Source organism: Lemur catta, chromosome 15, assembly GCF_020740605.2.
Source record: "Lemur catta isolate mLemCat1 chromosome 15, mLemCat1.pri, whole genome shotgun sequence".
Lineage (NCBI taxonomy): Eukaryota > Metazoa > Chordata > Mammalia > Primates > Lemuridae > Lemur > Lemur catta.
Window position 1 is genome coordinate 34,535,251 of NC_059142.1, and position 20,346 is coordinate 34,555,596.

The window sequence follows — 20,346 nt, forward strand, 5'->3', positions numbered from 1 at the left end:
GGCGTGGAGAGGGGCGGGGGGAGGCAATGGAATCTTGGATGGTTTGGGGGAGGCGGGACTCCCCGCTTCCACGTTTGCAGCTCTGGAGCAATGGGGGTTGGGGAGCTGCACGGGAAGGAGAGGAACGAATGGGGCACTGCAAGGAGACCCCCACTTTGGCGGAATGAGGGTCCTGGATAGATTGGGCTTGAGGTAGAGCACCATTGGGGGTTTAGGACATGAGGGAAGGGAGGACACTGACTTTTAGAGGCATCTTCCCCAAATATAGCCAGCTGTTTTGGGGGGTCTCCATCCCCTTTTAGAGTACAGATGATTCTCTCCTGGTTCCAGGAGCAGAGAGCAATGGCCTGGATTTTCAGGGAAGAGGAGAGGCCGTGGGAAATAGGCTCTAAAATAAGGTCACTCAAGCCCCTGTGCAATTCCATCCTAAACCCCCAAAGGCAAGCTTCACCCTGACACCCAAATGCTCCCATACATCCCCAGCCCAGAGTCCAGGTACAGCCAGAGAAAGGGCTTTATGCAGCTCCCAGAAGGACACCCTCTCTGGCCAAGCAACCTCCACCTAAGTTCTCTCTGGTTTGACTGTGCTGGGTAGGAGGGTCTCCAACTAGCCCCTAGCCATAGCCATGGCAGACACACAACCTTTTTCTAAGTCACCCGTGATCACAGACCTCTCCCTACAAACTCACTCCCAACTCTGGGGTAAAAGAGTTTGGGGAATAAGCTTGTAGGGGATTGGACCCCCAATCAATACCTCTGAGCCACTAGCAATCCTCCCCCCCACCCTGATGCCCCATCACCCACTGCCAAAGCTTCCTTCTGGGGAGACCACTTAGTCAAGTTTCTCACCCTGTGCCTCAGGGCCCCCCATTCCCCCACCATCTCTCTCAATCAGTCCTGGGGTTTGGAGGGGGGCATTTGAGTCTCTCTTGGAGTTCAGGCATGGCAGAAGAATTGACATCCTCAAAATAAAAGCCCCCTTGTCAGCACCCCTCCTCCTAAGTATCTGAGTCTTTAATGTCTATAAAGGTATCTTTAAATTGTTCCCTAAATATTACTAAGCCCCATACCCCAGCCACACCAGAAGACACCCCCAAACGAGCACATATTTTTAATGCCCTGGTCGTCCTATTTGGGAGAGGTCCCCAGCTGACCTCTTTATACCTATTCCTTAGCTCCTGCCAAGGATATCAGGAGAGTGAATGAAGCACGGCCAGGAGGACCCTCTCCCAATCACCCCCAACCTTTCCAACTTTGAAGGCTCCCCACGGAGCTCCCCTACTCCACCTCCAGATTGGAGGTCCCAGGGAGAAAGCAGGACACCCCTAGCCACGCTTTAGCCCAGGCTATACTGAGGACCCACCTGCACCCCGGCTACCTCTGGCCCAGGCTGGGCTGGGGAGGGGGCTGGGGAGGCAGCACTGCGAAGGGGGGAGATGTGGGGTGGATTCCCTTCCCTTCTCTTCCCTCCTCCTCCCTTCTCCCTTCCAACTCCCAAATTGGGGGCCGGGCCAGGCAGCTCTGATTGGCTGGGGGACGGGCGGCCGGCTCCCCCTCTCCGAGGGGCAGGGTTCCTCCCTGCCCTCCACTGGGATGGTATAAAAGGGGCCCTGGCCAGTCGTCGGAGCAGACGGGAGTTTCTCCTCGGGGTCGGAGCAGGAGGCACGCGGAGTGAGAGGCCACGCATGAGCGGACGCTAACCCCCACCCCAGCCGCAAAGAGTCTACATGTCTAGGGTCTAGACATGTTCAGCTTTGTGGACCTCCGGCTCCTGCTCCTCTTAGCGGCCACCGCCTTCCTGACGCACGGCCAAGAGGAAGGCCAAGTCGTCCCAGAGGAAGGCCAAGTCCAGGGCCAAGACGAAGACAGTAAGTCCCAAACTTCTGGGAGTTCAGGGCTACTTGGTATCGCGCCCTGCGCTTGGTCCCAGGGCTGCGGCTTAAACAGACTCGGGATGCTGCGGAGACTCGGGGATGGAAGGGAGATGGCGAAGGCTCTTCCTTAACGACCTGGGCGAGCAGGGAGCTCACCCGGGACGCGGGTGGACATGAACGCTCCCAGGAGTGGGGGGTGAAGATGGAGCGCGGCGTTGAGTTGGTACCTGAGAGTCCCGAGCGCGCAACAGGGAAAGTGGGGATCTGGGCGCGGGGAAGGGGAAAGTACGTCGAAGATGGGATGGGGGCGCCGAGCTGGGGATTTGGAGCTCAAGCTGTAAAAGCGATCAGAAAGGCAGTGGGATGATTCATAAGGAAAGATTGTTTGCCCTCTCTGCAGGCGAGACAGCGTTCCCGGGGCTGCGGGGATGCTGGTCTGGGGGGGGAGGGGGCGCGGAGAGGGGGCGGGCTGGAGATGAGAACTTTGGCGCGGACCGGGCGGGGCGGGGTCCTTGCGCCCCCTGCTGATCCGCACTGAGCACTGCGCCTCGCCGTCCCTAGCTTCCTGGCGCGGGAGCTGGAGCGGGAAGGCCAGGCTATTGCCAGGCGTGGACCCCACCTCTAGATCTGGGACACAGAGCTGGGGATGGGATAGCCCCTGCCTCTAAAAGAAATGACAAGTCCCGAGAACTTGGCCCCGCCCCGTCCCCATCGCTTAGCGTTGCCCGCCACCTCGTGGCCGTGCGGGTAGCTGCTAGCTCGGTGGGCGTGGCTAACTAACTGCATCACTATTTGCGGACTTTTTGGTTCTTTGGCTAAGAAGTGACCCAGAGGCACTGGCTGGCTTTGAGGGGGCTGGGGGTAGCCCCGAGAGCAGGCTTTTAAGATGTCTGGGTGCTGGAAGTCAGGGCGTATCCTACTTTCAAGGTACATTTCAAGTCTCTGGGCGGGACCCCGCTCCGATCAGCCCCGCCCATTCTCGTAGCCCCGCCCACGCCATCCCACCTGCCGGGCGAACGGGGGCGGACTGACATCTGGGCCGCCCTTCTCTCCTCCCGCCGCCCCCTGCGAGCCTCTCTCCCGATGGGGCCCCTCCTCTTCTCCCCCTCCCCCTCCCCCCCACGGCTTTTTATTTCACTTGGCTTCAGCGCCAATGGGCTGAGGTTGGAGTTGGAAGCAACCGCGGCCTAAAGCTTTGTTTAAATTCCTGGGAACTGGAAAGAGTTATAGCCGCCCTGGCCGGGAGCCTCGGCGCTGTCACTGGGGCTGATGAGGAGCAGACGAGCTTTTAAGGATTTAGGAAACGGGGGGAGGGGAGGGAAGTGGAAAATCTAAGTGTGTCTCTGAGACAGAGGGGAAGGACAGATGGGGTTGGGGTCCCTGGAGCCCCGAGGCGGGGGTCTCGGGCGCTGCTGACAGCCCACCCCTTCCCCACTTGCCCCAGTCCCACCAGTCACCTGCGTACAGAACGGCCTCAGGTACCATGACCGGGAAGTATGGAAACCTGAGCCCTGCCGGATCTGTGTCTGCGACGACGGCAAAGTGTTGTGCGATGACGTAATCTGTGACGAATCCAAGAACTGCCCCGGCGTCGAACCCCCCGAAGGCGAGTGCTGTCCTGTCTGCCCCGACGGCGCAGGTACAGCTCAGCTCCGGGGCTGGGGTGGGGGAGGCCGGGGCGCTCCTGCGCCCTGCGTCTTGTTAGCAGACCCTGCCTCTGACCCTCATCTCTTGTCACCCTAGAGTCAGTTACGGACCAAGAAACCACAGGAGTCGAGGTAATCCTCTGTCCTCGACTTTTACCAACCCTCCCGTGACTCCTTACGGTCCTCCCTTCTCTAACTCAGCCTCTTTTTGTTTCTTCTTCCCCAACCTCATAGGGACCCAAGGGAGACACTGGCCCCCGAGGCCCAAGGGTAAGCCTTGCACTCTCTCGGCTGTGGGGGGCTGCAGGTGGGCGTGGCTCCTGGCCAGCGCTCACCCTGGCCCGCCCTCTCCCCTGCAGGGACCCGCAGGCCCCCCTGGCCGAGATGGCATCCCTGGACAGCCTGGACTTCCCGGACCTCCCGGACCCCCCGGACCTCCCGGACCCCCTGGCCTCGGAGGAGTAAGTGGAGGGTCGAGACACCCATGGGAGGCCTTGTGTGTCCTCTCTCCCCTGTTTTGTTTTTGGTTTTTGACAGATGGCATAATTTAACATTTTGCATGACTTAAAACTTACAGAAAAGTTGCAAGAGTAGTGCAAAGAACTCTCACATACCCTTCACAGTTTGTCACATTTGCTTTAAGCCTCTGTTTATATGTACACATCATTTTTTTCTGATCCTTTTAAGAGTAAGTTGCTAACATCATGCCCCTTTGCTCCTAAATATTTCAGTGTGTTTTTCCTAAGAACAAGAGCATTCTCTTGAGTGACCATAGCACAATAATTAAATTTAGGAAATTTAACATTGATCCAATACTTTTAGCTAATGTACAGTCCATATTCAAAGTTCACCAATGTCCCAATAATGTCCTTTATAGAATTTTTTCCCCTGACCCATGGTCCCATCCAGGATAATGACTTGTAGCTAATTGTAATGTTGCTTTAGTTTCCATGAATGTGGAACACTCCTCAGACTTTCTTTGTTTTTCACAACACTGAAAGTTTCTGCAGAGTCCAGTTGTGTTATAGAGGCCAGTTGTTTTGTAGACTGTCCCTCAATTTGGGATTGTCTGATAAGATTAGATTCAAGTGATGTGTTTTTGCTGGGACTATTTCACAAGTAATGTTGTTGTCCAGTGTTATTGTACATCACATCAGGAAGCAAACGATGTCAGCTTTTTGCATATCAGTGATGTCTTCTTCCTGACCCTTGTTTTTTCTAGAACTTTGCTCCTCAGATGTCTTACGGCTATGATGAGAAATCAACTGGAATTTCCGTGCCTGGCCCCATGGTGAGCCACCAGGGGGAGCGCTGGTGATGGAAGAGGAGTAGATGTGGCTCCAGAGGAGACCGCCCAGTGTTGACATACGGGGCTGGCATAGATGGCTTGGCAGTAAAGACCACTTTTGGGACCTCAGAGTCCCAAGAGGAAGCAGGACAAATGAGTGGTCCCAACAGGCACAAATGGGAGGTCACAAGACTAGACTATGTTGTGCTTTCCTGCAGAGGGAATCACCATGGCCCCTTTTTCTTCTCCTTCTCTAGGGTCCCTCTGGTCCTCGTGGTCTCCCTGGCCCCCCTGGCGCACCTGTGAGTATCTGAGAGGTCTTCATGTATCTCCCTGGGCTTTGGTCTTTTGCGGGGAAGATTGGGACGAGGGAAGGGAAGGTGTTCATAGATCTCTTGGTGTGATAGGAAAAGGATGGCCTTCCTTCTAACCCCACACTTCTCTCCTTGTTCTCCAGGGTCCCCAAGGTTTCCAAGGTCCCCCTGGTGAGCCTGGCGAGCCTGGAGCCTCAGTAAGCACTCTATACAGATACTCCCTCTACGAACACAGCTTCTCCTGTTGAAGGACCCCCCAATCCGGGGTCTTCCTCAACGCCTTCCAACCCCAGCCTTCCCTTTCTTTTTTCCTTATCCTGGGGATTCTAACCACCTCTCCTATTTTCTCTAGGGTCCCATGGGTCCCCGTGGTCCCCCTGGTCCCCCTGGCAAGAATGGAGATGATGTAAGTAGCCCCAATGAGAAGATACCATTTGACCCCATGGCCGCCATGGTTGGGTCACATAATGGCCATTCCAGTGCCCCCACCACCTTTGGGGGTGATGCCCAGAGGCAGGAGGGCAAGTTCTCCCTGATGCATGGGACTGCCCTTGAACAATGACCTTTACCCTTAGTGGGGTGTGTTCCCCCAGCTCCCCAACAGGGAGACTGTTCCTTCCCTTACCCCAGCCACCTTAAAGCAATCCCCACTGTCCCTCGGGGTAAACTGGTGCACAGATGATGAGATTAAAATGCTGATGACAGAAATCAACAGAAATTCCCTTGGAGGGACTCAGATTTCACCAAACAACGGTTTCACAGTAAATTTAAACTGAACTCTAGATTCAAAGATAAGATTCTGGGCCCCTAAACCTGACTTGCAACAATCCCAAGAAGAGGGAGACCTTCCCTACTTTTTCCAGCCCCAGAGCACGTGGGCATCATGGCCTTTTCTCTTCCTCGCAGGGAGAAGCTGGAAAACCCGGCCGTCCTGGTGAGCGTGGGCCTCCTGGGCCTCAGGTGAGCAGGGGCTGCAGCTGTACCCCGGGCTTCGAAGCACTGGGGCTTCGTCTGGGAGCTGGGGCCACAGTGGTGCATTCTAATGGCCCTTCTTGTTTTCCTTTCCTTTTCCCTCCAGGGTGCTCGGGGATTGCCCGGAACAGCTGGCCTTCCTGGAATGAAGGGACACAGAGTAAGTCCCCTCTGAGTCATCTAAGATCCCAAAGTCCCTAGCATTCCACCTTTCCAGCTGCTTCTCCAAAGGATCCTAGTATCCATCCTGGTGGGTGGCAGCTACAGGAGTCCCAAGGGATACAGAGTAGACATCCAAAAGCCTTCTCTCCATGGCAAAGAAGTCCCCATAAAGGGATTGGGTGAGATCTTGGACCAGTGGGGCTTAGTCTAGCTCAGAGATGGGGATGGCAGTGGTGACTTCCCAAGGTCCTTTCTCAGGTCTGGGTGGATGTCAACGTGGTCCTCCACCTCCGAAGGGTCTCACCTTGTCCCTCCTTCCTATCTTAGGGTTTCAGTGGTTTGGATGGTGCCAAGGGAGATGCTGGTCCTGCCGGTCCCAAGGTAAGAGGCTGTCTGAATGTCATGGTCCTCCACCTGTCCCACATGAAGGAATTCCTCACTGTCTTCTCTGCTCTGTAGGGTGAGCCTGGCAGCCCTGGTGAAAATGGAGCCCCTGGTCAGATGGTGAGTGTGCCGGGTTCCAGAGGGAAGGGAGGGGGCAGGGGGCAGGGGCAAGATGGAGGCTGGGGGAAGCGGCTGTCTCCCCTCTCATTTGACTTCTCTTCGTTTGCTTGACAGGGCCCCCGTGGTCTGCCTGGTGAGAGAGGTCGCCCTGGAGCCCCTGGCCCTGCTGTAAGTACTTCTGGTCCCTTGGGGGATCCCTGGGCTCCAGAAGGGGTTCCCCAGAAGCTGCAGGGACTGTCCAGTGCTCAGCGGACATAACCGAGGCTTCCCCTCTCTCCTGCAGGGTGCTCGCGGAAATGATGGTGCTACTGGTGCTGCTGGCCCCCCTGTGAGTGTGGCCCCTGGACCTCGTGCCTGGGAGTGGGGAGGGGTCTCAGTGTCAGCTCTCAGGGCTGACATGGGGGGGAGGGGACCCATGTTGGTCTGAGCCCCAGGACTTCTGTCCCAGGTGTGACTTGAAGCTGCACCTTCCTTCTTGCTGACATCCCCATTTCATTTGCAGGGTCCCACTGGTCCCGCTGGTCCTCCTGGCTTCCCTGGTGCTGTTGGTGCTAAGGTGAGACCCTGCCCTTCTCTGGGCATGACCCGTGCAGGCCAAGGGGCGGGTGTCTCCCTGCTCCCCAAACTGGAGGGACCCAGAGTGGCAAGAGAGGAGCCCATCTTCCAACACCTTTGTCCTCTGATCTTAGAGTCCTGATTCTTGGTCTCCTGCTGCTGTCTCCCCTTCCTCCTGCCATCCAGAGATAAGGTTGGGTTCCCTGGGGTGGCTTCTGACACGTCTTTTCTTCTGATCCAGGGTGAAGCTGGTCCCCAAGGAGCCCGAGGCTCTGAAGGTCCCCAGGGTGTGCGTGGTGAGCCCGGCCCCCCTGGCCCTGCTGGTGCTGCTGGCCCTGCTGTAAGTGTCCTCTTCTCAGTGTCCCCTGTGCCACTTACCAACCTCAGAGTTCCTACCTGTCACTCACAGTCCTTTCTCTGTGCCACAGGGAAACCCTGGTGCTGATGGACAGCCTGGTGCTAAAGGCGCCAATGTAAGTACCCTGCCAGGTGTCAGTCCTGCCCTGGAGCCCGTTCTCCCCCTGCTCCGTGCCCTCCGCTCCTGGGCTCAGCTGTCTGTTCTGCCTCCCCCAGGGCGCTCCTGGTATTGCTGGTGCTCCTGGCTTCCCTGGTGCCCGAGGCCCCTCTGGTCCCCAGGGCCCCAGCGGCCCTCCTGGTCCCAAGGGTAACAGCGTAAGTACAAACCTCCCCTTCTGCCACCCCGTGCTCTGGCTCCAGTGTGGCCCTCGTCTGGAGAGCGGAAGATGTAGGCCCACTGAGCACCCCCCGACTCTCGGCTTGCCTTCTGTCCCTCGCAGGGTGAACCTGGTGCTCCCGGCAACAAAGGAGACGCTGGTGCCAAGGGAGAGCCCGTAAGTGCCCTGGCACCCTCCCTGCAGCCCAGCCCGCCCTGCCCTGGGGGCCCCTTGAGGGAGCTCCAGGGAGGAATGGGAGCCCCTGGTCTTCTGGGGGAGCCCCTGGCACTGGAGGCCTAGCCTCGGGCTGGCTCCAGGGCTGGCATCAGGATGGGCCCTCAACACAGGCCGCCCCCCACTTTGCCCCCTCCAGGGCCCTGCTGGTGTTCAAGGTCCCCCTGGCCCTGCTGGCGAAGAAGGAAAGCGTGGAGCCCGAGGTGAACCCGGACCCGCTGGCCTGCCCGGACCCCCTGGCGAGCGTGTAAGTGCCCCCTATCCACCCCTCCCTCCTTCTCTGCCACCAATGTGTCCCTGAGCTCACTGGCCTCTCCTCCCACAGGGTGGACCTGGTAGCCGTGGTTTCCCTGGCGCAGATGGTGTTGCTGGTCCAAAGGTAACGTCTCTCTGGGGCTGGGGGGCTGACCCTGCCGCTCCCTGGGCATCACCTTCCTCTTCCCCCGTAGTCACCCCCAGCCCTAGTCATTGGTGCTCCGGGCTGTGGCTGCAGATGTGTGTGTCTCTTGTTTCACACTGGGCCTCACCTGGACTGTCCCACCCCCACTAATGCCCCTCAAAGCCCACCTGAACCAGCTGCCCCCCTCCCCCCGGAAGAAAGAAGAGGCTGGCCCATGGGAAAGGCCCAGACTTGAGACCCTAATTGTTCCTGTGACTTCCCCCCACCCAGGGTCCTGCTGGCGAACGTGGTTCTCCTGGCCCTGCTGGGCCCAAAGGTTCCCCTGGCGAAGCTGGCCGCCCCGGTGAAGCTGGCCTGCCCGGCGCCAAGGTGAGACCCCAGCCCTTCGGCCCGGTTCAGCCAGGCCCCGGACCGTCCTGCGTGGGGTCTGGGATGAAGTGCTCTGGAGCAGGCCCAGGAATCTGCCCTCTGGAGTCCTCCCCGCTTCTCCCTCAGCCTCCTCCCCTGCCCAACTCACACCTCCCTGCTTCCCCTCTAGGGTCTGACTGGCAGCCCCGGCAGCCCTGGTCCCGATGGCAAAACTGGCCCCCCTGTAAGTATCACTGTCCCTGTGCCCCCTCCCGCTCTTCTGTCTGCCTTCCCTCTGTCCTCACCACCGCCTTCGTGTCTCCCGTCCGCAGGGTCCCGCTGGTCAAGATGGTCGTCCCGGACCCCCAGGCCCCCCTGGTGCCCGTGGTCAGGCTGGTGTGATGGGATTCCCTGGACCCAAAGGTGCTGCTGTGAGTAGTCAGTGAGCAGCGACGCAGAGCTGGGATGGACACAGCTGGGAGGCGAGAGTCCTGGGCTCTGGGCTCAGTGACTTACTGTCCCCTTCTGGGTCTCAGTCTCCTTATCTGCAAAATGAGACACTTCTCCAGGCTCCAGGATCATTGCCCTGTCCCTGGGGATGGGCATTGTCGGTGGCACTCCCCCCACACATGGGGATCGGAAGGGCCTTTCATATGGTAGTCACCCCCAAATCTTGGGGGATTCTTTGAGGTTCCGAAGGAGATACCAGAGGAGGTGAGAGTCCATTGCAGTGCAGGTCACAGCAGGCACAGGGCAGGGAGAAGGATGGGGAGAGGCTGACGGGAGAAGGAGCCTGAAGGGGTGTCTTGGGAGGAGAGGCCTCAGGGACAGGCTGAGGGACCAAGCAAGAAAAGCCAGCAAAAGCATCCCCAGGGGCCTGCAGAGTCTTTGGAAAACAAAGCCCCCCAAAATTCCACTTAAAGTAAACGGGAGGGACCCAGGAGGCCCCAGTGTCTCACTTCAGCTCCCTGAAGCCTAACCCTTCCTCCGCAGGGAGAGCCCGGCAAGGCTGGAGAGCGAGGTGTTCCCGGACCCCCTGGCGCTGTTGTAAGTATCTCCTTTTGGTCCCTGTCCGCTTCCTGCCCCTGCCCCTGCCCCTGACATATCCCCCTCCACACGGGAGGGATGCAAGAGGCCACAGCCCCTCAGCGGGGCACCAGGAGCCACCTGCAGTCTGCTTTGTCCTCGGCCCCCCCCACCTGCCCTGCCACCTGCCCTTCCTCCAGCTGCGCTGGGCCTCCCCACTGAGCTCTTCCTTACTCTCCCCTGCAGGGTCCTGCTGGCAAAGACGGAGAAGCTGGAGCTCAGGGAGCCCCCGGCCCTGCTGTAAGTGTCCCTGACAGGCAGACACCCCTTGTCCCTCCTCTCGTTGGCTTTGCTGTGACCACAGCATTCTCTCCACACAGGGTCCCGCTGGAGAGAGAGGTGAACAAGGCCCTGCCGGCTCCCCCGGCTTCCAGGTGAGGTCTCATGGCTGTCAGGGTGCTGGGGGAGGGTGGAGGCGCAGAAACGCCTTTGTTCCCTTCCGGATCCTAAACCCTCCCTCTTTCCTCCCCGTTTCCCACCTGCAGGGTCTCCCTGGCCCCGCTGGTCCTCCTGGTGAAGCAGGCAAACCTGGTGAACAGGTAAGAGTTAGCCACCACCCAGAAGGGTGGGGGATGCAGGACACACAGAGGGACAGGCCCCTGCTCCTAGCTAATCAGACAACCATCAACTAGAGGGATCAAGGTTAGACACCAGGAAGAACTTCCTATCCTGAAGGGAGCTACGCAGAGGGAAGCAGGGTGCTGCATAGCTCTAGTCTGGGTGACTTCTTTCCAGAGCTGCTGGAATCCTCTGTGACTTGCCTCCGCCCTTCTGATCTTAACTCTTGGTACAAAGTCTGGGGAGAGGGGAGGCCTTTGACGCACCCCAAGGAGGAATAGAGGGCTGTGCAGGATACTCCCAGTTCAGTGCTGAGACACTGTCCCTTTCTAATCATGGTCCCCGAGGGCCAGGCCCCGGGAGGAGGGACAGGAGTTCTTTCTAGTGGGGTGGCCCCAGGTGGAGTTTGCTCACCGCCTGTTCCTCCCTATCCCTCAGGGTGTTCCTGGAGACCTTGGTGCCCCTGGCCCCTCTGGAGCAAGAGTAAGTAGAACCCCTTGCAGTGTTCCCGTAAGATGCCTTGTGCTTGGCCCTGTCTCTGGAGCAGCTGTCACATGCCCTGTCGTTCCCTTCTAGGGAGAGAGAGGTTTCCCTGGCGAGCGTGGTGTGCAGGGTCCCCCTGGTCCTGCTGGTCCCCGCGGGGCCAATGGTGCTCCTGGCAACGATGGTGCTAAGGTGAGGCCGGCACGGCAGGGCCTCCAGCAAGCAGCCTGGGGACCAGGTCTTGCCCCTCCTGCGGCAGGGGATGGCTGGCTGTGACCAAAGCCACGGAGATGCAGGAGGGCGGGAGGCAAGACCAGGGTGGGGGCCCATGTGCAGGCTCAACTCTGGGCTATGGGTCTTTCCTCATAGCTGGTGCCTGTCTTTGGCCTTGGAACCAAGCCTGAGAGAGGGGGCTTGGGGCTATGACCCACTCCGGAGACCCCAGGCCTCACTCCAATCTTCTTTGTTGTCACATAGGGTGATGCTGGTGCCCCTGGAGCCCCTGGTAGCCAGGGCGCCCCTGGCCTTCAGGGAATGCCTGGTGAACGTGGTGCAGCTGGTCTTCCCGGCCCCAAGGGTGACAGAGTAAGTTCAGCCTCCCGCTCCCCTGAGCCCTTCGTGCCTCCGTTTCTCTCCCGGCTCTAGATCCCTCAGCGTCTCTCCTTCTCCCCGGATCTTTCCCTCTTCTGAATCCCCTCTTCTTCCCTCTGGCCTCTGTGCTGATGAATCCTCTACCTGCGGTCCAGGCCCTTCTCTCCCCGTGAGTTACCATGGTGATGAGAGGTGGAGGCGTCTCCTTGGTGGAGGCTCCCTGTTCATCCTGCTACACAAGTCAGGGGCCTCCTAACCTAGAATCCCCAGAATCCTTTCAGGGGAAAAAGATGTCAAGGGGTCCCAGACACAAGCAGAACACTGTAGGTCACCTCCTCACCCCACACTGGAAGTCTCAGGCTTTTCCCTGTCTTTAGGGCGATGCTGGTCCCAAAGGTGCTGATGGTTCTCCTGGCAAAGATGGCGTCCGTGGTCTGACTGGCCCCATCGGTCCTCCTGGCCCTGCTGGTGCCGCTGGTGACAAGGTGAGGTGGCCACCTCCCTCCTTCTTCCCTAACACTCAGCTTCCCCAGCAAGCCTGGAGTCGGGGAGATCCTGTCAAGCCAAGCTGGTGACCCAGGAAGCTGGAGGGACCAGGAAGGAGGGGGAGGCTCTCCTGGGGTCACCTGCCAGGAGTACTCAGGGCACAACCCTTACCCTGAGTCTCTCATCCCTCCCTCTCAGGGTGAAACTGGTCCCAGCGGCCCTGCTGGTCCCACTGGAGCTCGTGGTGCCCCCGTAAGTACAGAACACCCAGTTAAGACCCCACACTTGGCCCTTCTCTCCCTTCCCCTTGACCTCTGGCCCTGACTCTGCCCCACCCCCAGCGCCTCCACTCCACCCATCCCACCTTCCTCCACGTCACGGCATCTCTCGATTTGCCTCCTTTGCTTCTAGGGAGACCGCGGTGAGCCTGGTCCCCCCGGCCCTGCTGGCTTCGCTGGACCCCCTGTGAGTACCAAGACCCCCTTCATCTCCCATCACCACCTGGGACCGGGGACCTTGAGGACCTGAATGAGGACAGAGGCGTCAGCCTGAGTCAGGGGAGAGGGTGGGGAGGGGTTGTTTCCTATCTTCCAGCCTCTAGTCCGTGGAACCTCCCCCAGCCCACAGAGCTGCCTGCCTCCCTCCCTCACTCACCACCTCCCTCCGCCCCCAGGGTGCTGACGGCCAGCCTGGTGCTAAAGGCGAACCTGGTGATGCTGGTGCTAAAGGCGATGCCGGTCCCCCTGGCCCTGCTGGACCCGCTGGACCCCCTGGCCCCATTGTGAGTAGCTCATCGTCTGGGCCCTGAGATGCTGCAGGCCGGGACCCTGGACCAGACCAGGCCTGACACCTCTGTGCTCTCCTCCAGGGTAACGTTGGTGCTCCTGGACCCAAAGGTGCTCGTGGCAGCGCTGGTCCCCCTGTGAGTATCACCCGCCTCTCTGCTGAGTCTGTCCCCAGCCGGCGTCCGGTGGTGAGGGCAGCTGGGTCAGGTGAGTTGGCTGTCCTCCCTCTGACTGCCCCCGTGTTCTCTTCTGCTAGGGTGCTACTGGATTCCCTGGTGCTGCTGGCCGTGTTGGTCCCCCCGGCCCCTCTGTAAGTCTCTATGGCGGAGGCCACTGCTCTGGGTCAGGGGCGGCAGGCCCAGGCTGTCAGGGGGACAACTGAGGCCTCAGTGATGCTCTAGAACCCACTGGAGTCTGACATCCCCTCCTCTCCCAATCCAGGGAAATGCTGGACCCCCCGGCCCTCCTGGCCCCTCTGGCAAAGAAGGTTCCAAAGGTCCCCGTGGTGAGACTGGCCCCGCTGGACGTCCCGGCGAAGTTGGTCCCCCTGGTCCTCCTGGCCCCGCTGGCGAGAAAGGCTCCCCTGGTGCTGACGGGCCTGCTGTAAGTGCCAGCTCAGATCTCTGCAGCTTCTCAGGCGTCCTGAGCTGGGGGTTGTCCCTGTGCTGATGTAAGTCACCTCACTGTTGTCTGCCTCCCACAGGGCGCTCCTGGCACTCCCGGACCTCAGGGTATTGCCGGACAGCGTGGTGTGGTCGGCCTGCCTGGTCAGAGAGGAGAAAGAGGCTTCCCTGGTCTTCCTGGCCCCTCTGTGAGTGCCCCCCTCCCCTTTGGGGACCCTAAGCAAAACCGTCACAGGACTTGGAGGGCACAGGGTGGCGGTGGGGCACCAAGGAGGACAGATTCAGTGGAGACGACCTGGGGAGGCTCTAGGGCCCTCCCTCACCCCAGCCCTGGCCTGACGCTTTCTTCTCCCTTAGGGTGAACCCGGCAAACAAGGTCCTTCTGGAGCAAGTGGCGAACGTGGTCCCCCCGGTCCCATGGGCCCCCCTGGATTGGCCGGACCCCCTGGTGAATCTGGACGTGAGGTAAGCAGTCCCCAGCCCCCGTGCCAGTGCCCTCCGCAGGGCCATTTTGGCCTTGGCCTGCGCCTCCCTCCCCTGCTGACTCTCCCCTCTTCTTTCCCCCGCAGGGAGCTCCCGGTGCCGAAGGCTCCCCCGGACGAGACGGAGCTCCTGGCCCCAAGGTAAATGGCCACACCAGGGGCCACAGCCCGGCCCACCACTTCCCCGCCCAGCCAGGCCTTTGGCCACGGCTGACCTGCATCCCCTATTATCCCATCCCAGGGTGACCGCGGTGAGACAGGCCCCTCTGGACCCCCTGGCGCTCCCGGCGCTCCTGGTGCCCCCGGCCCCGTTGGCCCTGCTGGCAAGAGCGGCGATCGTGGTGAGACTGTAAGTAGCTGGGCGCGGCTCCCTGCTTCTGGCTGGGCCTAGCGGCCCAGGGATGGACGTCTGACTTCCCCCGGGCCGGGGACGCGGGGAGGTCTTGCAAGACGGCCAGGCCCTCAGCCTCCCTGAGAAAACTGAGCTACAGCTCAGCCTCGAGGCCCCCCTCCCAGACAGCACCGCGTCTCCCCCGAGGAGTGGAGTTGGCCCAGCTCTGGGGAGGTTACCTGGGGTGAGGGGAGATGCCACAGTGGGAAGGATGTGGGGAGAGAGGGTCCAGCTGGTCTCATCCCACAGCTCAAGCTGTGCCGGACCCCCACCTCAGCCTCCCCTGGCCAGGCCCTAACACTCTCCTTGCTGTCCCCAGGGTCCTGCCGGTCCTGCTGGTCCTGTTGGCCCCGCTGGTGCCCGTGGCCCCGCTGTAAGTACCCTGCTGTGTCTCCCCTGCCCTCAGAACCCTTGTGCGGATGTGGACAGTGTCCTGCCTGGTGCTGGCAGAACTTCCACCTGACAGCCTGTCCCCTCGTCTCTTCTAGGGACCCCAAGGCCCCCGTGGTGACAAGGGTGAGACAGGCGAACAGGGCGAAAGAGGCATAAAGGGTCACCGTGGCTTCTCCGGCCTCCAGGGTCCCCCTGGCCCTCCTGTGAGTATGCTCAGCCCCTCCCCAGTCCCCATGCTGTGTGTGTGATGGTCGGGGGGGGGAGCCCTTTGCCTCAGTTTCCCCCTCTGGGTAGTCATTCTGACTCCTCCCTAGTAGGGACTGGGGTCTAAAGATTTATGGGCATTTCCAAGTCTCTTCTGAGAGGGCGAGGGGCGCACAGAGAGGGAGTTGGGGGCTGTCAGCCTAAGGACACCCTGGGGCTAGATTTCCAGGATAATGAGGGGGCGCAGGCTGCCCCTCACCTCCCCAGCCAGCTCCCGGCTGCATTTGACCCACCCTGGGCCTGAACTGCCTTTGTCTCTGTCCTTCAGGGCTCTCCTGGTGAACAAGGTCCCTCTGGAGCTTCTGGTCCCGCCGGTCCCCGAGTATGTCATACCTTCAACTGATCTCCTCTTCCTGGGCCCCGGGGCCCTTTGCCTGGGACCCAGGCATCACTTGACTCTCTGGACAGGGCATGGGCAAAGGGAGGAAGAGTTCTGAACAGTCTGATCCAGCCTCAGCCTCCCCGTACCCCAATCCTTCCTCCCATGCAATGTTTGCTGGCCCAGCCCCGGGGACGAGCCCGGGCCAGCAGGGAGGGTGGTGGGCTTCTCTGCCAGAGTTGGGGTTGCCTCAGGCTTGCTGGTGGGCTTCCTCTAACCAGTCTCCTCCTCCAGGGTCCCCCTGGCTCTGCTGGTGCTGCTGGCAAAGATGGACTCAACGGTCTCCCCGGCCCCATCGGGCCCCCTGGTCCTCGCGGTCGCACTGGTGATGCTGGTCCTGTTGTACGTAGCCCCTCAGCCCCTCTGCCTCACAGCCCTCCAGCCCCAGGACTCTCAGACGCCGGTAATCCCCACTCTCCTCCTCCTCTGTGCAGGGTCCCCCCGGCCCTCCCGGGCCCCCTGGTCCCCCTGGTCCTCCCAGCGGCGGTTACGACTTCAGCTTCCTGCCTCAGCCACCTCAAGAGAAGGCTCAGGATTCTGGCCGCTACTACCGGGCTGACGATGCCAATGTGGTCCGTGACCGTGATCTCGAGGTGGACACCACCCTGAAGAGCCTGAGCCAGCAGATTGAGAACATCCGGAGCCCCGAGGGCAGCCGCAAGAACCCCGCCCGCACCTGCCGTGACCTCAAGATGTGCCACTCTGACTGGAAGAGTGGTGAGGGCCTGCCCTGGCTGCCCCCTTCCTCCTCCTCCTGCCGTGCCAGGGTCCCTATGCCAGGGTCCCATGCCCACACGTGCCCCACCTCCCGTATGGTGCTGGCTCTCCACTCCCCCTGACTCCACCTTGCCCACCCTACCGCAGGAGAGTACTGGATTGACCCCAACCAAGGCTGCAACCTGGATGCCATCAAGGTCTTCTGCAACATGGAGACTGGTGAGACCTGCGTGTACCCCACTCATCCCAACGTAGCCCAGAAGAACTGGTACATCAGCAAGAACCCCAAGGACAAGAGGCACGTCTGGTTTGGCGAGAGCATGAATGGCGGATTCCAGGTGCGTGAGCTGGACCCTAGAGCCACTGTCAGGAGGTGGGCTGGCCCAGTGCCAGGAAGGGGCACGAAAGCCTGGGCTGGACTCCATCTCTGCTAAGTGTGCTGGATGGAGCTGAGCTGGGGGCAGGGGTCCTAGGTCCTTGACACTGGCTCAGACACAGGTGCCTGTGGGCACACGATGCTCCTTCTTGATGTAGGGGTTCACTGGGCTGCTCTCAGGGGAGCCCGGGCAGGGAGGCCAGGACTGGAGGCTCCCGCATGGCCGTCAGCTCCTCACTCTGCCCCCTCCCCCACAGTTCGAGTACGGTGGCCAGGACTCCGACCCTGCCGATGTGGCCATCCAGCTGACCTTCTTGCGCCTGATGTCCACCGAGGCCTCCCAGAACATCACCTACCACTGCAAGAACAGCGTGGCCTACATGGACCAGCAGACCGGCAACCTCAAGAAGGCCCTGCTCCTCCAGGGCTCCAACGAGATCGAGATCCGGGCCGAGGGCAACAGCCGCTTCACCTACAGCGTCACCACCGACGGCTGCACGGTGAGTCCCCCGAGGCCCCAGGCAGGGACCCCTGTCTGGGCTCTGGCTCTTTGGGCAGTGCCCGCCCTCCGTTGCTGCCATGGTAACGCCCCCCTCCCTTTGACTCCGCCTCACCCCAGAGTCACACCGGAGCCTGGGGCAAGACAGTGATCGAATACAAAACCACCAAGACCTCCCGCCTGCCCATCATCGATGTGGCCCCCTTGGACGTTGGTGCCCCAGACCAGGAATTCGGAGTCGACGTTGGCCCTGTCTGCTTCCTGTAAACTCCCTCCACCCCAACCTGGCTCCCTCCCACCCAATCCACTTTCCCCCCTCCCCGGAAACAGACAAACAACCCAAACTGAACCCCTCAAAAAGCCAAAAAATGGGAGACAATTTCACATGGACTTTGGAAAATATTTTTTTCCTTTGCATTCATCTCTCAAACTTAGTTTTTATCTTTGACCAACTGAACATGACCAAAAACCAAAAGTGCATTCAACCTTACCAAAAAAAAAAAAAAAGAATAAATAAATAACTTTTTAAAAAAGGAAGCTTGGTCCACTTGCTTGAAGACCCACGAGGGGGTAAGTCCTTTTCTGCCCGTTGGGCTTTATGATCCCCCAACGCTGCCCTTTCTGCTCCTTTCTCCACCCCACCTTGGGGCCTCCCCGCCACTGCTCCCCAAATCTAAGTCTCCCCGAAAGACACAGGAAACAATGCATTGTCTGCCCATCAACCAAAGGCAATGCCGAAACACCCCAGTGGCCCCACCCCCAGCCCACCCAGCACCCCCAAACCCTGGGGGGACCTGGAGTTCTCAGACTGCCAAAGAAGCCTCGCCACCTGGCATCCCCACGGCCCCTGCAACACACCCCTCTTCGTTTTTTGAGGGGGCCATGCCCGGGGAGCCTCCGACCCCCACCCAGGTTTGGAGGAGAGTCAGGAGGGGCCACGACAGAGCAGAAACATCGGATTTGGGGAAAGCGTGTCAATCCCTCGTGCCGCAGGGCTGGGTGGGAGAGATTGTTCTGTTCCTTGTGTAATTGTGTTGCTGAAAGACTACCTCGTTCTTGTCTTTATGTGTCACCGGGGCAACTGCGTGGGGGCGGGGATGGGGGCAGGTTGGAAGCCGCCTCGTTTTATATCAAAGGTGCTACATCTCTGTGACGGGGCGGGGTGGGGAGGGAATCATTGGTGCTATAAAAGTTGAGATGCCCCCCCAGGCCAGCAAATGTTCCTTTTTGTTCAAAGTCTATTTTTATTCCTTGATATTTTTCTTTTCTTTCTTTTTTTTTTTTTTTTGTGGATGGGGACTCGTGAATTTTCTAAAGGTGCTATTTAACATGGGGGGCGGGTGCCGAGGCTCCAGCTCTCCACCCTCTCCCCACTGCCTCTGCCTTCTCAGGCCTCTGCTCTGCCCACCTCTCTCTCCTCTGAAACGCTCTCCTCCTGCAGCTGCATCCCACCCTCACCGCCTCGCTCCTGGTCTGTCCTGCGTCCTCTCTCGGCTGGGTTTCAGAGACAACTTCCCAAAGCACAAAGCAGTTTTTCCCCCTAGGGGTGGGAGGAAGCAAGAGACTCTGTACCTATTTTGTATGTGTATAATAATTTGAGATGTTTTTAATTATTTTGATTGCTGGAATAAAGCATGTGGAAATGACCCAAACTTATCTGCCGTGGTCTCCTGATTTCCTTCCTTGGAGTCGGGGGAGGGGGAGGCATGGGGAGGGGGCTTGTTGGGGGGTGGGCTTGCCTTCCGTTTACTTTCCCCCTTCTCTTCTAGATCCCTCCATAGCCCGCCTTTCCTCTTGCCTTTCTTATGCCTTAAACTTTTTCCTTTCCTCTTTTGTTTTTCTGTCTCTTGCCGTTCTCCTTGCATGTCTTCCAAACCCTCGTCTCCCCTGCGATGCCACACAGGCAGCCCACGGGTGCAGCAACGCACACATGCACACACACATGCACACTTCCCTTCAGATCCTGGGTTGCCCAAACCTCACACCCACTCTCCCCTCAACTCCCCCCTGCCGTGGGCACCCTGCAGAACTGGAGGTGGTGGGGGACAATGCACATGGGCACCGGGAGCCTCGGGGTGCCAGGAGGGTGAGGGACACGGAGCTGGTGAGGAGGACAAGGCCCTTCCTTGGACAAACGTGGAGGCCATCTGGCCTCTGCTCCTTCTCACCCCCGTGGAACTCCTGCCAAAGGAGCAGCAAGCCTTACAGCTTGAGAAGGGGTCTGCTGAGCCAGGTGGGGGGCCCGGGCTCCCTGGGAGTGAGTTGGAGAGCTGTGGTTCAGGCGCTCACAGGGTGCTCTCCGGAAGGACAGAGGCCTGGCCTTGCCCAGCATGGCCTGGGTCCCTCTTAGCCTTCTGAGACCCCGGGGAGGGGTGGCCTGGGGGGCCCAGCCCCTGCCTTCTGCCCACTCCTTTTCCTTTTCCTTCTTTCTTCTCAAATTCTTTCTTCTCCCTCCCCTCTCTTTTCCCTCCCCCTCTGGCTGCACCTCCCTGCCTGCCTGAGAACCTGAGGCCCCCAGAGGGAAGGTGACCAGTTGGTTCCCCAATCTCAGGGAATGGGGACAATGGCGTATGGTCAGCAGAGAACAGAGAATCCAAAGCATCAGAAGCCTAGAGCAAACCCGGCACCCCGAGACTGGGAGGAAAAGCCTGTGTTCCTCCCTGAGGTCTGCAGAGAGAGGGACAAGTGTGTGGATGCCATCCTTTGGCAGTTCTGACACCAGGGCTGTCATGAAGTATTCATGGCTATTCATTATGGCCCTTAATTATTCATCATTAGCACTTCTACCACACTTAGGACACCGTGGAAAGGGAATTAGTCTAGAGCAGAAGAAATTATGGCAGATAAATGAAGGCTTATTCATACGCAAATTGCCCGAAGTCGTGTTGTGACCAGGGCTCTGTGGATTAATGCATGGAGTGCCTGGTGATGGCTGCCTGACACACTGTGCAGGTGACCCCCACCTACCTGGGCCCCTGGGCCACTGGGTCCCCGGGAGGGACCCTGGCTGTCCAGGCCCCATCCCCACCTGCCCCCCTGGAGGATCCAGAAACATGCTGAGCCACCCAAGCCTCTACCTGGCCACTGCCCACCTATCCGGGCTCACTGTCCCCTCCCTGTCCTCATCTGTCACGCCAACCAAAAAGGGTGACCTCAGTTCCCACATAGGCACCACATTTCTCCACTTCCAGGCCTTTCTGGGTGCCCTGTCCTGTGCCTAAAACGATGTCCCTTCTCTCTGCTTGCTCAGTGCTCAAGTGTC

At 59.6% G+C, this 20,346-nt stretch overlaps 1 protein-coding gene across 2 annotated transcripts; it reads left to right on the forward strand.

The window, feature by feature from the left end:
• Positions 1-1,613: 1,613 nt before the first annotated feature.
• On the forward strand, positions 1,614-18,736 carry COL1A1 (collagen type I alpha 1 chain). Of its 2 annotated transcripts, none has more exons than XM_045526210.1 (51): positions 1,614-1,868; positions 3,319-3,513; positions 3,618-3,652; positions 3,755-3,790; positions 3,880-3,981; positions 4,743-4,811; positions 5,066-5,110; positions 5,266-5,319; positions 5,475-5,528; positions 6,029-6,082; positions 6,201-6,254; positions 6,584-6,637; positions 6,716-6,760; positions 6,875-6,928; positions 7,044-7,088; positions 7,263-7,316; positions 7,557-7,655; positions 7,744-7,788; positions 7,889-7,987; positions 8,113-8,166; positions 8,363-8,470; positions 8,549-8,602; positions 8,894-8,992; positions 9,162-9,215; positions 9,304-9,402; positions 9,965-10,018; positions 10,244-10,297; positions 10,378-10,431; positions 10,543-10,596; positions 11,054-11,098; positions 11,192-11,290; positions 11,576-11,683; positions 12,067-12,174; positions 12,374-12,427; positions 12,587-12,640; positions 12,849-12,956; positions 13,044-13,097; positions 13,217-13,270; positions 13,402-13,563; positions 13,664-13,771; positions 13,941-14,048; positions 14,153-14,206; positions 14,307-14,414; positions 14,776-14,829; positions 14,945-15,052; positions 15,382-15,435; positions 15,727-15,834; positions 15,927-16,209; positions 16,357-16,547; positions 16,843-17,085; positions 17,205-18,736. In XM_045526210.1, the coding sequence occupies exons 1-51, from the start codon at positions 1,745-1,747 to the stop codon at positions 17,349-17,351; spliced, it is 4,413 nt and encodes a 1,470-aa protein (XP_045382166.1). In that variant the 5' UTR covers positions 1,614-1,744; the 3' UTR covers positions 17,352-18,736. The 2 variants fall into 2 exon arrangements, with proteins under 2 accessions (XP_045382166.1, XP_045382167.1); XM_045526211.1 differs by having other exon boundaries at positions 12,067-12,157; positions 12,402-12,427.
• The last annotated feature ends 1,610 nt before the right edge of the window (positions 18,737-20,346 follow it).

Bases quoted from the DNA above. Each gene is read 5' to 3' on its own strand.
- COL1A1 (XM_045526210.1), top strand. From the start codon at position 1,745: ATGTTCAGCTTTGTGGACCTCCGGCTCCTGCTCCTCTTAGCGGCCACC. The intron at 6,255-6,583 runs GTAAGTCCCCTC...TTCCTATCTTAG, and splicing joins CTGGAATGAAGGGACACAGA to GGTTTCAGTGGTTTGGATGG. The intron at 14,207-14,306 runs GTAAATGGCCAC...ATCCCATCCCAG, and splicing joins ACGGAGCTCCTGGCCCCAAG to GGTGACCGCGGTGAGACAGG.